We start from the raw sequence: 11,565 nt of genomic DNA on the forward strand, positions 1-11,565 counted from the left end.
AAATTTCATAAAATAGTTCATTTGTATTTAATGTTAATGGTTCAAAGAATGTCAGGCTGAATGGTCGGCCCCCACACATTTTCACCTTACCAAATCTGTCCTTCTTTGCAAAAAGTTTGGACACCGCTGCTGTAAATGGTCGCTGTTCCGCATTATGCAAATTAAACCTTTCAGTGGTTTCCGTAGTGTAGTGGTTATCACGTTCGCCTAACACGCGAAAGGTCCCCGGTTCGAGACCGGGCGGAAACAATATATTTCGTCGATTCTGCACATTCCATACATTAAAATCTACCAATATGGATCAACAGAGTTTCTGGTATGTTCCTGAACGGGTTATTCAAGTGAAGTTTCCGTAGTGTAGTGGTTATCACGTTCGCCTAACACGCGACCGGTTCGAGATCGGGCGGAAACATTATTCGACCGTTTTGTAACTTACCAATAACGATCAACAAGGCAATCTTCCTCTCCTCAGCATTTGTTCCTATAGCAACAGTTTCCGTAGTGTAGTGGTTATCACGTTCGCCTCACACGCGAAAGGTCCCCGGTTCGAAACCGGGCGGAAACAATAGGTTTTGACGACTGTGCTAATTAGATTCTTTATTAATTACTAATATCGCTCAACAGGGTTTTGGCTATTTACCCGACCGCCAGAAATGTGTAGTTTCCGTAGTGTAGTGGTTATCACGTTCGCCTAACACGCGAAAGGTCCCCGGTTCGAGACCGGGCGGAAACATTATTGCAAGAAATGACTAGACGGTATATGGGGGATTTCTCTTGCCTCTTTGGCCCCCTTTTTTTTAATTCCATACTTTAATACCTACTAATATGGATCAACAGGTCGATCTACGTTCCTATCCTCACCTATGGTCATGAACTTTGGGTAATTACCGAAAGAACGAGATCCGGATAAGAGGGAGACGACGAAGACGAAGAAGACTAGAAATGTGAAGTACATGGAGAAAGCGGGTCTTCCAAAGGGCAGCTTACATTTGTTGTGTGCTGCAACACATTCATGGATAGATCAAATCTGCCAGCTGATTCATACATTCATGACATTGTACAAAGTGTACGGAAGCAGACTTCACGCGACATTATGCAAACCAGCACTGTCAGGAGTTTCCGTAGTGTAGTGGTTATCACGTTCGCCTAACACGCGAAAGGTCCCCGGTTCGAGACCGGGCGGAAACAATAGTTTTCCACTCCAGCTCAGACCTGGGTTTCATGAACCTATCAAATCTGTCATCTGTGGGAGGCAACCCACCGTGACGTCACCGGTGGCCATCTCACACATGAGATGCTGACCACTGCACTGACAAGGACAGCTGGAGCCTAGCAATTGCCCAGGTGAAACAAATAAATTACTTTTGATTTTATTTCAAAAACTACTTCACTTTCACAAAATACTTGCACATAGTGGACAGTATCTCCGCCTGTCACGCGGAAGACCGGGGTTCGATTCCCCGACGGGGAGTATTTTTTTTTTTTAAATAAATCCCTAATTTTGAGAATTAAATCATCATATTTAAAAAAGTCATAATATTACAAGAAGAATTTGTGTACGAACACTTGACTTCTGTTACAAAAAAGTATTTTAACCACATTTAAATATCAATAATTCCTATTTACTTTATGTCACCAATCTGAAACACCGATGCAAGAAATGTACGTCACTGCAGGTGAAACAGGTAGATTTAATTCTTGTGTAGTCCCGGTGAGAAACCACTGACTCTCTGAGTACGTCACACAGGTTTTTTCGGCTTCCTCGTTAGTATAGTGGACAGTATCTCCGCCTGTCACGCGGAAGACCGGGGTTCGATTCCCCGACGGGGAGTATTTTTCATTTGCTGCGGTATCAAGCAACTTTTTTAAAACTAATAACAATCAGACCCTAAACCAGAAATAGAAAACTACTCCCCGTCGGGGAATCGAACCCCGGTCTTCCGCGTGACAGGCGGAGATACTGTCCACTATACTAACGAGGAAGCCGGAGAGAAGTTAAACGTACCTGTCACTTGGAAAAAGGAAGTATAAACCATTTCTTGCCACTGGCGCTGTCTGTAATGCGTCATCTACATTTATAGTTACATTTACACGCAGTTTAAACCACGAGAAGTTAGTTTTACGCGCTAGAGGGAAAGAGAGCATCACAACACGTCTTACCAGCACAAAGGTTTTCCCGCTTTTGCCGAGAATGTGCAGCCACGTCACTCGCGCGTCTTTTGTGCGTCGTTAATTAAAGCCCCCCTTGATACAACAGGTAAACAGGAACTATAAAAGAAATCAATTCAAAATGGAGCCAGAAATACAATGAAACTCCAACTTAACACACAAGTTTTGAGAATGTTCACCCCAGAAAAAGAATACAAATAAATGAACAATATATCAACACAGCTACAATAACTTGATTGTAGTTGTGTAGTTTGTAAAATCTACAGTTGTGTGTGTATATTTAAATGTGATATTAGTGAAGAGTTACCACAGCAAATAAAAAATACTCCCCGTCGGGGAATCGAACCCCGGTCTTCCGCGTGACAGGCGGAGATACTGTCCACTATACTAACGAGGAAGCCGGTAAATCATGCGTGACGTACTCAATCAGTCAGTGGTTTCTAACCGGGATTATACAGGAATTAAATCTACCTGTTTCACCTGCAGTGACGTACATTTCCTGCATCGGTGTTTCAGATTGGTGACATAAAGTAAGTAGGAATTATTGATATTTAAATGTGGTTAAAAGACTTTTTTGTAACAGAAATCAAGTGTACGTACACAAATTCTTCTTGTAATATTATGACTTTTTTTTTTTTTTTTTTTTTTTTTTTTTTTTTTTTTTAAATATGATGATTTAATTCTCAAAATTAGGGATTTATTTTTGTAATATTAGAACTTTATTCTTGCAATGATTCTTTTTATATATATTATGATTCAATTCTTAAAATTCTGACTTTATTCTTGAAATATTATGAATTGTTTTTTAATAATATTTTTTAATAATGTGTATATATTATATTTAAAGAATAAAGATTTTAATAACGCCACAAAGCAGCCATGAGCAGGTTCCACTATCACATCAAAACACAGAACACCAGTTACATTTGTACATATTTGACTTTTAATGAACAACACATTACACCACACACACTCAACTCACACACACACAGACACACACACACTGAATATTCATAGTGTCCAGCGTTCAACACAAATTGATGCACTTATTGTAACAAAGAAGAAGAGTAACCAGTAACCATAAAATGCGCCTGCCTTTACTTCAGTGTGGCAGGAGTGAGGCTCGTCTACATCTCAGCAATGACGGGCAGAATCGGGGCTTTAAATCTCCTGGTCTGTCTGCATGAGCTGCGACAGCCAGACCTCCAGACCAACACAATGTCTTTCTGTGGCTCTGCCTGTCTCTGAGCTGAGGACGTCCCCTCACTCATCTGTCTCACTTCATCTGTCTTTCGTTCCACCTCTCTGCCCTCAGTCGTCTTCCTGCCGCTCCCGGGGTCCTTCAGGTAGATCTCAGCACGTTTTGGACCCTGATTTCCCTCCGACCTGTTCAGAGGGGGCTGGTGGGAAATCTGCCGCCCTGTTTTCTTCCCCTCCTCCGCCCACGCTCTGCGGAGGAGCCGAGCCGCAGTGAGGAAAGAGTCCGTCTGGCTGTGCGGCCTCTTGGGGGGGTCTGGGAGTCGAGGCTCACTGCTGCCCTCCATCCCCCTGTTCACCAGAGTCTCCACCTCCGCTACAGGAACACCTGGTCTCAGGTAGTAAATCCTCAGTCGCTTTGAAACACCTGTAAATCACATGTTAAAGCAGATTAGAGAAAATTATATCAGATTAATCAGCTCACTGGGCCCCTCCATAAAGGTCACGACCTCCACGGAGGGTCATGAAGTCTGAGAGGTAAACAGGATGTAGATGTCTTACTTTTGTGGTTTTACTATAATTTTTTTGTTACAAACTCTTTTGCTGATTAACTGGCAATTTATACATCAGCAGAGAATTTGCTAAAATACAAGAAGCTGCAGAGTAGGTGAGAATCTCTGTGTTTTTGAAGGACAGTCCCCGTGTGTTCGTGAAGTCTCCACCAGGGGGAGGCAGAGATCTCATGAAACGTCTCCACCAGTGCCAAGAAATGCAGACATGAAAAGCAACAGTTCCTGGAGAGCAGATGATCTCTGTTAGTCGTGCTTCAGTCTGCACGTGAACCAATCGACCTGAACTAACCTGCGGCTCCTGAAGCTGCTGGTGACCAGGTTGTAAAAGAATGAATCCGTCCTGTGGGTGTGGAGACCCTGACGTCCAGAGGACTGACTGAGGACGTCCTGGTCAGAGAGCTGAATGTGGATCCCAGGGCTTGTAGCTGCAGCGGTGGGAGAGGGATGGGAAAAGATGAATCATTTTTTATAAAAGACATTCACACTCAAATTTGGAGAAAATTGTATAAAATGCACAAGAAATCAAAATATGTAAATTTGATGTTTTGGTACAAGCATAAAAAAAAACAAAAAAATAACATGGAGTCTTGGATTTGAATGTTTCACTCAGTGAAACAACTGGATACAGAATGTAAATAATAATAATAAACCTTTAAGCTACTTAATTTCACTCATTAGCCGTAGTTAGCTTTTAGCAGCTTTTAGCAGCTCACCACTTTCATCAACCCCAAAGTTAAAACTGTACATATCATCATTATAATAAGAAATAACATGCAACCTGCCGAGCACAAAACAGATGACGGTACGAATTCTGTTTTATTGAAGAGACGTAATAATCCCCGGTGAAAATGTCCAGCTGAGCTGCTTCCTCTGCGTTGAGTTCTTGCAGAATGAATCTACATGTGGGTCGAGTTAGAGCGGCTTTCTCCTGGCTAACGTGATCCACTTTAATGTCCACTTCCACAGTAGGACAACTGAACGCCGACAGCATACAGGCAAAGTGGATCATGTAACGTTTCGAATCTAACAGGATACTTATATATGTCTTTGTACTGTTGTTAGCGTTGCTTCAATCACTTCAATTCTCTCAAACAAACCTGAGAAAAATCTTCAAAATACATCTCATCTGACACAAACATGTATGACCGACACACACATACATGAGCACATACAGAATAAACAAACATGTATCAGTGTATCTACATGTTGAACATATAAGTACACAAAGAAAGGAAATACCAGATTTCAGTGTGAGATCTTCTCTCTCTCTCTCTCTCTCTTTCTCCTCTTCCTCCTCTTCCTCCTCTCAGGACTGACTGCTCTGTGAGACCCCCTCTCTCTCTCTCTCTCTCTCTCTCTCTCTCTTTCAACCCCCATGTAAATGAGCTCCACTGGTCCAAAGTCTGTGTCAGTCTGACCTACATTTTGTCGGAAACTGCTGATGAAATGTTTAAAAAATGAGAAACTGTTCCAAATCGTGTGGTGAGAGTGTAAAAGTAATAGACTTTGTTATTCTACTGACGGATGAGTAAATAAAACAACAGGTTTGTATCTAAGGACATGTCCAGACCACATGTACATGATGCAAAAGCAGCAGAAAACAGGAAGAAAGAATTCCCAACTGCAGGTCAGATTACCAGTTTGTTTCCCAGCTCTCTGCACCAGCGTCATATGGAATTCATCAGCTCAGACGTTATGGAGATGTGTTTGTTCACATGTGAGAAGCAGCTGTTGTGTTTAGATCCATGGCACAGTTACAACTTCTCCTGCAGCAGCAGCAGCAGCAGCAGCAGCAGCTGTTTTCAGACAAAGAGCTCAGATCAACTCACTGTTCGTTACCTGGCCTTCGCACCGAGCAGCCGACAGATCACAGATCTAAAGACAAACAGAGACGGACTCTTTCCCCTGGAGACGGTGACGGAGGATGAAACAGAGCGAAGAGGAGAGAGAAAACTCTCAGGTGACCGGAGGCAAGAATCACAATCAGGTTTATCACTGAGTAGGTTTTTCACATACACCAAACTTCCCCTGGTGTTTTGGTTCATAAGAATAAACATAACAAGAAGGAACTAGAATCACTCACCTCCTCGTGGTCGTATCCCTCCGCCACTCAGAGGTCACCATGACCTTTGACCTGATGTATTCGGCTCATCCTTGAGACCAAATGAACGTTTGTGCCAAATCAAGGCGTTACTGAGATATCGCATTCACGAGGCCAAAACTGTGATCTGTGAGGTCACCAAGCCCTTGATGACTTTTGATAACCAAAATCTAATCAGTTCATCCTTGAGTCCTAGTAAATATTTGATTCAGATTCTAAAGAAGGTCCATCGAGGTTCTGACTGTCGCATGTAAAAATATAAAGAAAGATAAATCCAACCAAGTGCTGTGACTGCGAGTAATGTTGCTCTGTGTGGTAGAGATACAGTACAGGTATAAATGAGCTACTTGTTAGCATGTTTTTAGGGTTAAAGCTAACGTAACAGAAAGTAAATACATCCCGGCTCATGTTTGAAGTCAGCAGCCAGAACTTTGTTTCCGAACTTTAACCAGCTGATAAAACTTTGAAATGGATTTGTTTAAAAACCTTTACGCCTTATTTACTCGAAGCGTTACATTTCTGCTGTTGGAAATTCTAGTTTTTGGCATCATTTCATGAATATTAATCTTATAATCTTGTTTTCTCTGCGCTCATGCGGCTCGCTGCTGAACTCGGACACCTCCGGGGGAAAAATCTCGGTGGGATTTTGGACTAAATGTCGACATGATATCGACAGGAGCTGGACTGTAACCTCGGTCTGCTGCTCCGCGGTCTGTTTGCTCGGCTCAGACCTCTGGGAGTTCAGCAGGTTTATCTGGGACCACTGGACACCGGGTTTGAGCTGTGTGAGCCACATACTGAACAATACTTCTTACAACCGAGAAGCGGCAGCGTTCAGGACGTCACCGCCTGTATGTTCGCTTCAGTTTGTGCATCATGCAAAAACCCTCAGGTGAAGAGATTCACACTTCACCTGAGGCGGGAAAGAAACTCCTGAGCGTCTGTTCACCACGTCACATAGTCAGTTATTATTATCACACATAATCTGGATGAGTTTAAAGTCAAATGTGTTTCAGAAATCAACTAAAACAATATAAAATGAAATAAAACTTAATGTAAAATCAATCATTACCCATAATGAAATGCTGCTTATTCATCGACGATCAGTTTAATCAATATTTGTTTTGTGACGCTCTGAAAAAAATGCAATGTCACAAAATAAAACCTGTGAATTCCTCTACTTTTCTATGTCTGTGTCACATGTATGAAGAAGTTCAAAGGTCAAACGTTAAGCGCACGAGACCGTTGCGACATCACTTGCCCCCAGCTATTCCAAATATTAGAGGATTACACTAAATCATGTGATCGTCGGCCTCTGAAAGCTGCTGTTCACGTGTCCCCACGTCATTCACAGAGCTCTCCTGGTCAAAGGTCACGGGGGGGGGGGGGGGGGGGGGAGCTAGAGCTGGGTCATACAGCGCACTATGCAGTTTGTGCTGGGTCACAGTCGTCGTAGATCTGGGTCAAAGGCGAAGGGAAAGCTGCAGGAGCAAAGACGACAGTCCCGACTCTGCAGCTTTTATCTGTGTCAACTGTCGAGTTCCAGGACGAAGCTCGTGTCGGATAATTTTCTTTCTGTCAACAAAACCTCTCACATGACCGACTAACAAGTATCGTCTGTGTAGCTGATCAATGATCCGCACTGCTGCACTGGTGTACGGAGGACCAGGGACGCCACAGGAAAAGTAATAACGCATTTCTTTAATTTCATATTTTTAAAATAGGAATTGTAAAAAGAATTAATAAATGAATGATTAATTCATTAATAAATACTTTAGATTTAAAAATGGAGTTATACATTCCTGGATTCCCTCTTCAATTTCCATTTCCTTTTTCCCCCTGCTTTTCTATTTCCTATTAGCTAATCGATTAGCTTCTCCTGTTAGCCTTTCTGTGACACTCTGGGATGTTACAAGCTCTCTGATTGGTTGGAGAGGTAACCAGTCATATCGTACCCACGCTTTTACCAAAATGTTATTTATTCATGAAATGATAAATGCAGCGTTTTTGTAAATCCACTTTTAAATCTGAAGTATTGATCGATGGATTAATCGCTCCTTTGTAAATTGCTTTTACAATTCCTATTTTTAAAATATGAAATATAGGAAATGCTTTAATACTTTTCCTGTGGCGTCCCTGGTCCTCTGTACTGGCTGACGTGTTCTTTCTTTATATTGAAAATGGCGACTGTATTTTTTCCTTGGACTCAATCCAACTTACCCCACCCTGCTATTAATCCGCTGCTTAAAATAGTCCTCAACAAATTCACCATCTACCTTCGTTTGATTAAACACAATTAGATTTTCACTGATAGATTCATCATCATCACATTTTGTGTCCTACACTTTTTACTGATGAAGGCGAAGACCACAGTTTAAAGTAAAGAGTCACTGAGAGGCGAAGACGTCTCAATGGTTTCACACCCAGTTTTGTTTTTGTGTTTGTTTGTTTGTTTGTTTGTTTGTTTGTTTGTTTGTTTGTTTTCAAACACATTCTCCATTCAGCTCCTCTTAGATTGTTTCCAGGTATTTCCAGGTGCTGTTTCAGTGAATTACTGTGACTGAATGTGTCACTGTGTTTGAGGGGATGATGTAAAGTAAGTAATCACTGTGGTATTCGGCTTTTCTTTGTCGGCTGACCAGGAATTCGGAGCAGCTCGGCAGCAGCTGAGCGTCTTTTGTCAAATCAAATCTCTTCATCTCTCAGTTTCCATTTGGTTGAACCCTTTTTTAGGGTTAGGGTTAGTCAGACACAGGACGTCTCCAGCCTTTCCTGTGGTTTGTGGCTCATAGTTGCTGCTGTGCCTCGTTAAAAGAGAAGGTGAAAGGATGGGAGAGGTTTGTTTACTTTCGATTCCCAGATTCTCAGAAACAGGTGACGTCTTTGTCCCAAAACCATCTGTTGTGTTATTCACTTGATTTCACTTCATCCCCGTCATTGTTACTGACTGCACACAGTAAAGGAGAAACAGCTGGTTTCTAACCTTAGCCTTAAGTTACAGCTACGCTAACTAATGTTAGCTAGTTTCTATCTTTAGCCTTAAGTTACAGCTACGCTAATTAATGTTAGCTAACTGATAGCAGGCCCTTTTGTTTCCAGTGTTAGCTTGTAATTTCTTTAGCTACCAATATAAAATGTCATATGTGATCTTGATCTGGATGATCTTAGATTTTGGTGTTCAAAGGTCAAAGGTGAAGGTTGCTTTGACCTTACAAAACATGATTTTGAGCTTGTGAACGCAACATGTCCGTAACTCCTTCAGGAAATAATAAATAAAATAAAAACAACAACAAAAAAAAGGACAAACTGATTAGATTTTGGTGGCTAAAGGTCAAAGGTCACAGTGACCTCTCAAAACACTTTTTAGCCATCACTCAAGACTTCACAGCAATTAGGGCAAAATTTCACAAAAATGTTGAACATTTTGTCCGACTCTGGATAAACAGAGGTGTGACCTGAACTAGTTTCAGTCACTGAGTGGCGGAGGGATACGACCACGAGGTGGTGATTCTAGTTTTTCAAGGTTTAAGTAACAGTCACTGTGAGAAAAGATCTTGATACTGTTTTATGCTGTAACAACAATCATGATGTTTTTTAACCAGAGAAATCAAAGTCAGATTTTCTGATGACGATGGACGTCGACCAACATTCATTTGAATAAAGCAGCAGGAGGTTTACATTCAGCTTCAGGTGTCGTACATGAAGCCATGACGTGAGCATGACAATAATTCATTTCAGGGCCCTACCCTCATTTTGATCCTCTGCCGGTTACAATAAATAATAGCTGAAAGAAGGTGAAGCGGGACGGACCAGTCCGTCCGGTTTCTTCTCTCAGGTGTTCTGTTGTCTGCAGGTATTTCTGCACTGACTGAGAATTGACCGTATCTCAGTGCAGAGATCAGCTGTGACAGGACGAGCGACTCAGAGCTTCTCATCACACAAACGCACAGGTGAGACAACAGTATATGGTCCATTTACATATTTGCTTTTATCATTTCTTGACCTGTCGGGATTTTGTCAACCTTTTTTCTCATGTCATGATTTCATGATTTTCTTTAAAGTTATAATCTGTAACTTTTCTGAATTAAAATATCGAACAATAATTAGATCTATGTTCTAAATTTTGTTGAGTTGCGTTTTTATAATAATAATAATAATAATCACAAATGTTTCCAGCAGTTTTCCAACCAGAGAAATCTGTGATTTTAATCACTGTAACGGTCTCATTCAGTCACCTGTCATTCAGTTAGCTGGAGCACGTCTTTTATAATTTCCATCTTGACTCTTGACACTTTGCTAGATAGATAGATAGATAGATAGATAGATAGATAGATAGATAGATAGATAGATAGATAGATAAGGAGAAATTCAAGAACATTAGAAATCTTGTTTTATTAAGGGTAATTAATCAGCTCTTAAACCACATCTCACATAACAAACTCTATAAAAGGTTTTCTTGCTAATATTAAAATATACAGTTAATATTTAGCAGGTTTATTGTTTCATTGTAGGAGGGACTTTGTGTGTGTGTGTGTGTTTATATTTTACACACCTGACATTAATAAACGTGTTAACGTGAACTCTGTATCCTGGTTCCCGCTCCAGACGCCGTCATGTCTTCCACGATGGTCATCAGGCAGCCTCAGCCTGTGATGGTGGCTCAGGACTCTAACGAGTGGGGATCTGGGATATGTGACTGTTGTCAGGACGTGCCCGAGTGTGAGTGACCGCACATCTGTCGCAGCTGGATGTGTGTTTATCTAAAGTTTAACTCTGCTTTGATCAGGTTTTTCTAGCAGCTACATAAAATACAGGTGATTACAGTTTAAACCACCTCATTTGTTAATTTATGATCAAGAGAGAGAGTTTTACCAGAGCCTGAGAGAGGTCAGAGGTCACAGCACATATAACTATATATATCATATAACTGTGATTAATTCACTTCCTCATAGTGTTTCCTTCTGTCTCTGACTGTGTCAGTATCTGTGTCTTAAACCGTCGCCTCTCTGTGGATTTTACTTCCTGGTTCAGGCTGTTTTGCTTTCTGGTGCTGTCCCTGCTTCGCCTGTAGAACCACCAAGGCCTACGGAGAGTGTCTGTGTCTCCCCCTGCTGGAAATCTTCGGCGGCACCATCCCGCCCATCACCATGTCCATGAGGGTCTCCATGCGGCAGCGTTACGGCATCAAGGTAAGGACTTTTTGTTTCTGTTTTTGGGGTTTAAAAGCTCAGTTCTTTATGTTTTCACCAAATACAAAATATAAAATAATAATCTGATATTCACTTCATTCATTCAGTCATTTGTTTGTATCAGTTTTACAAATTCTTCTTTTCAGAAAATGTTTAGAAGGAATCCGAAGAAAACTCGCCTCGATCGATTCGTCAAAATTAAAATAAAGAAACAAAATATTCAGAAACCGTCCAAATAAATAAATAAATAAATTTGGGTTGATCTGATTCCTCTGAGAAATGTAAAAGTAAAAGTAGTAGTTATCATATACGCTTCTTTTTGTGCACAATGTAATAT

At 41.2% G+C, this 11,565-nt stretch overlaps 2 protein-coding genes and 7 non-coding genes across 12 annotated transcripts in view; 6 read left to right on the top strand and 3 right to left on the bottom strand.

Moving 5' to 3' along the window:
* The first annotated feature begins 176 nt into the window (after window positions 1-176).
* trnav-aac (transfer RNA valine (anticodon AAC)) lies at window positions 177-249 on the top strand. The gene has a single exon. It is a non-coding gene; the product is annotated as a tRNA-Val (tRNA).
* A 243-nt stretch (window positions 250-492) lies between these two features.
* Window positions 493-565, top strand: trnav-cac (transfer RNA valine (anticodon CAC)). The gene has a single exon. It is a non-coding gene; the product is annotated as a tRNA-Val (tRNA).
* Window positions 566-660: 95 nt separating this feature from the next.
* trnav-aac (transfer RNA valine (anticodon AAC)) lies at window positions 661-733 on the top strand. Its single transcript has one exon. It is a non-coding gene; the product is annotated as a tRNA-Val (tRNA).
* A 382-nt stretch (window positions 734-1,115) lies between these two features.
* trnav-aac (transfer RNA valine (anticodon AAC)) lies at window positions 1,116-1,188 on the top strand. Its single transcript has one exon. It is a non-coding gene; the product is annotated as a tRNA-Val (tRNA).
* A 571-nt stretch (window positions 1,189-1,759) lies between these two features.
* Window positions 1,760-1,831, top strand: trnad-guc (transfer RNA aspartic acid (anticodon GUC)). The gene has a single exon. It is a non-coding gene; the product is annotated as a tRNA-Asp (tRNA).
* A 79-nt stretch (window positions 1,832-1,910) lies between these two features.
* Window positions 1,911-1,982, bottom strand: trnad-guc (transfer RNA aspartic acid (anticodon GUC)). Its single transcript has one exon. It is a non-coding gene; the product is annotated as a tRNA-Asp (tRNA).
* Window positions 1,983-2,494: 512 nt separating this feature from the next.
* Window positions 2,495-2,566, bottom strand: trnad-guc (transfer RNA aspartic acid (anticodon GUC)). The gene has a single exon. It is a non-coding gene; the product is annotated as a tRNA-Asp (tRNA).
* A 523-nt stretch (window positions 2,567-3,089) lies between these two features.
* LOC111656026 (uncharacterized) lies at window positions 3,090-5,718 on the bottom strand. 3 transcript variants are annotated; one of them, XR_015437329.1, is made up of 3 exons: window positions 5,576-5,718; window positions 4,228-4,363; window positions 3,090-3,793 (listed from the first exon to the last, which is right to left on the bottom strand). XR_015437329.1 is itself a non-coding variant. In XM_023407618.2 (3 exons), exons 1-3 carry the CDS (start codon window positions 4,945-4,947, stop codon window positions 3,297-3,299), a joined length of 864 nt encoding a protein of 287 aa, XP_023263386.1. In that variant the 5' UTR covers window positions 4,948-5,166; the 3' UTR covers window positions 3,090-3,296. The 3 variants fall into 3 exon arrangements, 1 of the variants encoding a protein (XP_023263386.1); XR_002760842.2 differs by lacking the exon at window positions 5,576-5,718 and adding an exon at window positions 5,178-5,328; XM_023407618.2 differs by lacking the exon at window positions 5,576-5,718 and adding an exon at window positions 4,717-5,166.
* Window positions 5,719-7,446: 1,728 nt separating this feature from the next.
* LOC111656025 (cornifelin homolog B-like) overlaps window positions 7,447-11,565 on the top strand; it is a 5,814-nt gene continuing 1,695 nt past the window's right edge. Inside the window, exons 1-4 of one of the 2 annotated variants that reach the window (XM_023407617.2) lie at window positions 7,447-7,724; window positions 9,893-9,989; window positions 10,645-10,758; window positions 11,071-11,228. In XM_023407617.2, coding sequence (XP_023263385.1) covers window positions 10,653-10,758; window positions 11,071-11,228 — 264 coding nt within the window. In that variant the 5' untranslated portion in view covers window positions 7,447-7,724; window positions 9,893-9,989; window positions 10,645-10,652. Of the gene's footprint in view, window positions 7,725-8,105; window positions 9,990-10,644; window positions 10,759-11,070; window positions 11,229-11,565 lie in introns of those variants that run through there. The other variant, XM_023407616.2, reaches the window with a different exon arrangement.

Source organism: Seriola lalandi, unplaced genomic scaffold (genome assembly GCF_002814215.2).
Source record: "Seriola lalandi dorsalis isolate HSWRI2012SDOR001 ecotype SW California unplaced genomic scaffold, Sedor1 jcf7180002054341, whole genome shotgun sequence".
NCBI classification, from domain to species: domain Eukaryota; kingdom Metazoa; phylum Chordata; class Actinopteri; order Carangiformes; family Carangidae; genus Seriola; species Seriola lalandi.

Bases quoted from the DNA above. Each gene is read 5' to 3' on its own strand.
- LOC111656026 (XM_023407618.2), bottom strand. From the start codon at position 4,947: ATGATCCACTTTGCCTGTATGCTGTCGGCGTTCAGTTGTCCTACTGTG. The intron at 4,364-4,716 runs GTTGCATGTTAT...CCACCGCTGCAG, and splicing joins ATCTGTTTTGTGCTCGGCAG to CTACAAGCCCTGGGATCCAC. The intron at 3,794-4,227 runs GTTAGTTCAGGT...TGTGATTTACAG, and splicing joins AGCAGCTTCAGGAGCCGCAG to GTGTTTCAAAGCGACTGAGG.